Source organism: Triticum aestivum, chromosome 3D, assembly GCF_018294505.1.
Source record: "Triticum aestivum cultivar Chinese Spring chromosome 3D, IWGSC CS RefSeq v2.1, whole genome shotgun sequence".
NCBI classification, from domain to species: Eukaryota; Viridiplantae; Streptophyta; class Magnoliopsida; order Poales; family Poaceae; genus Triticum; species Triticum aestivum.
Window position 1 is genome coordinate 571,215,886 of NC_057802.1, and position 2,227 is coordinate 571,218,112.

Sequence of the window (2,227 nt, forward strand, 5' to 3'; positions counted from 1 at the left end):
CCAAGGTAGCAGAGGGAAATAAGAACTGACGTTAATGTACATCATTAGCTGTGGCCTCCAAATCTGGTTCTATCCGGTTTTCTGGAGGTTAGCCTCGCTCTAACCAAAGCAATGGCCTCCAAGAAGATGGTGCATATGAACCAAGGACAAGGGGAAAGAAGCTATGCTCGCAACTCTGGTATTCAGGTATCCTATTCTTTGACAATTGGCTTCTCAGAACTGTCCATCAGGAACTTGTTCATAATGTAGTTTTTCTTAGCGCGAGTTCATAATATGACCTATATATATCTGAAATTCAAAAGGAGAATTGAGGAAGCTAAGAATCATGCTATTTAGCTGAAAGACCATTAGATTTTCTGAAGAAGTTCAAATCGACTGCAGAACGCTCAGCAGAACAGGATGAAGCTCCTGATAGAAAGAGCCATCATAGACTTATGCAGCAGCACCTTGTTACCTGACAAGATGGTGATCGCGGACTTGGGCTGCTCCTCTGGCCCAAACGCGCTGGCACTGGTGTCGGTCGCTGTCGAGGCGATCCATGGTTACTGTCTTCAGTTCCAGCAGCCACCACCGGAACTTTGTGTGTTCCTCAACGATCTGCCTGACAACGACTTCAACACGGTGGTGAAGAGCCTTGTCACACTCCGTCGAATCAACGACCCCGTGGTCTTGACGGGTGTCGCACCGGGATCGTTTTACGAGAGGCTTTTCATTAGTAGCTCCGTGCATCTTGTGTGCTCGTCCAGTAGCCTGCACTGGCTCTCAAAGGTGCGAGTGTGACACTGCTCGATGGATCGATCCATTGCAATAACTTGCCAATTCTTTAACCAAAACCTTTATCTTGACAGCCTCCTGAAGTTCTAACGAGGAACCAGATCCCGGCTTACTACATCGATGAGCATGCTAGGCGTGAAAACCTCCCTATGGTCCTTGAGGCTTATGCACAACAGTTTAGGAATGATTTCCGACATTTCCTGGAGCTGAGAGCCAAAGAATTAGTCCCGGGAGGACAGATGGTTGTTTCCATTATAGGGAGGCATTCTGATGGCATCGCGCCCTTTCACATCTGGGACATCCTTGCTCAGGTTCTAAGCCTTATGGCCTCAGAGGTACATTTCGTCAGTTTTCTAGCATAGAATTTTATCACTGCTAATGATCACATGAGTCCTTGATCTTCCGTGATGATTGATAGGGTGTAATCGACAAGGCGAAGTTTGATTCTTTCTACGTGCCAGTCTATGGGCCTTCAAAGGAAGATTTAAGAGAGATCATCCAAGATGAGGGTTCCTTTTCCATCAAGGAGTTTCTGGTGCATGACTTTTTAAGCGACCTGGACAGTGCACTCGTCACCCCAAGCTGGATCGCCAACCAGATAAGGGCCGTGTACGAACAGATAGTCGTGCAACATTTTGGGGATGTGATGGACGAATTCGTGAGGATCGCGGAGCGGCGCTGGAACCTGGACGGAAGCTTGCTGCAGGAAGAGCATGCCGGATTAGCTATGCTGACTCTGTCGGTCGCCAAGGCATGATGGATTGATGATCGTGGCCGCTGGTGTGACTGCTTTGCTTTTTTCCAAAGGTACGCCACATTTGAATGAGACTGAGCCGTTGATTTCTTCAAGGCAATAATGTCAACAGTTTCCTTTGATCTTGTTACTCAGGATGGTGAGTTGCTGGCCGGTTTACAAGGCAACAACATGTTCACACTTCATTAATCGATTTACATATTGGAGTGGGCTTTCTTGTGTCATACTATGTGATTGCTTCTCTTCTATGTTTATGGATTTTTTATACATTTCTATTATTCTGTCATCTGAATGGACTATTCTATATATTGTAAAAATATGTGACTCATTTGTCCAAGTACATGTTCACGCTACAACCATATTCTAGCTTTTAGTTATCGCTCCAGCTCGTTTTTTCATCGTCTTAACTCTCAAGTGTTCTTTACACATTTGACCTTAATTCAGGCCCGTGGCTGTCACTGTATTCTCAGTTTTTGTCCGTAATCATGCTCCTGACTCTGTTCCATCAGCCCAACTACTACGCTACAGTTTTGCATAGTGATCAGGGTCAGCGCACTGTTTGGGCGATGCTCGCAAGGTGCTCGAACAGATGCCAGAGAGTAAAAACCTGAAGATGCTCTTCAGGTAATTGAAAGCTTTCACCATGGCGGATGGGAAAGCTGGGAGGATGAGAGAACCAAAGGAGGGGGAAGAAGTGGG

The 2,227-nt window shown here is 46.2% G+C and overlaps 1 protein-coding gene across 1 annotated transcript; it reads left to right on the forward strand.

Annotated features, from left to right (window-relative positions):
- LOC123075523 (probable jasmonic acid carboxyl methyltransferase 2) lies at positions 1–1,886 on the forward strand. The gene is made up of 5 exons (XM_044498109.1): positions 1–186; positions 382–768; positions 849–1,109; positions 1,193–1,581; positions 1,664–1,886. The coding sequence occupies exons 1-4, from the start codon at positions 112–114 to the stop codon at positions 1,529–1,531; spliced, it is 1,062 nt and encodes a 353-aa protein (XP_044354044.1). The 5' UTR covers positions 1–111; the 3' UTR covers positions 1,532–1,581; positions 1,664–1,886.
- Positions 1,887–2,227: the final 341 nt, after the last annotated feature.

What these genes read in the sequence shown, in the direction of transcription:
- LOC123075523 (XM_044498109.1), top strand. Translation starts at nt 112, where the DNA reads ATGGCCTCCAAGAAGATGGTGCATATGAACCAAGGACAAGGGGAAAGA. An exon ending in GCCTGCACTGGCTCTCAAAG is followed by an intron (nt 769 to 848) that starts GTGCGAGTGTGA and finishes TTATCTTGACAG; the next exon opens with CCTCCTGAAGTTCTAACGAG. An exon ending in TAAGCCTTATGGCCTCAGAG is followed by an intron (nt 1,110 to 1,192) that starts GTACATTTCGTC and finishes GATGATTGATAG; the next exon opens with GGTGTAATCGACAAGGCGAA.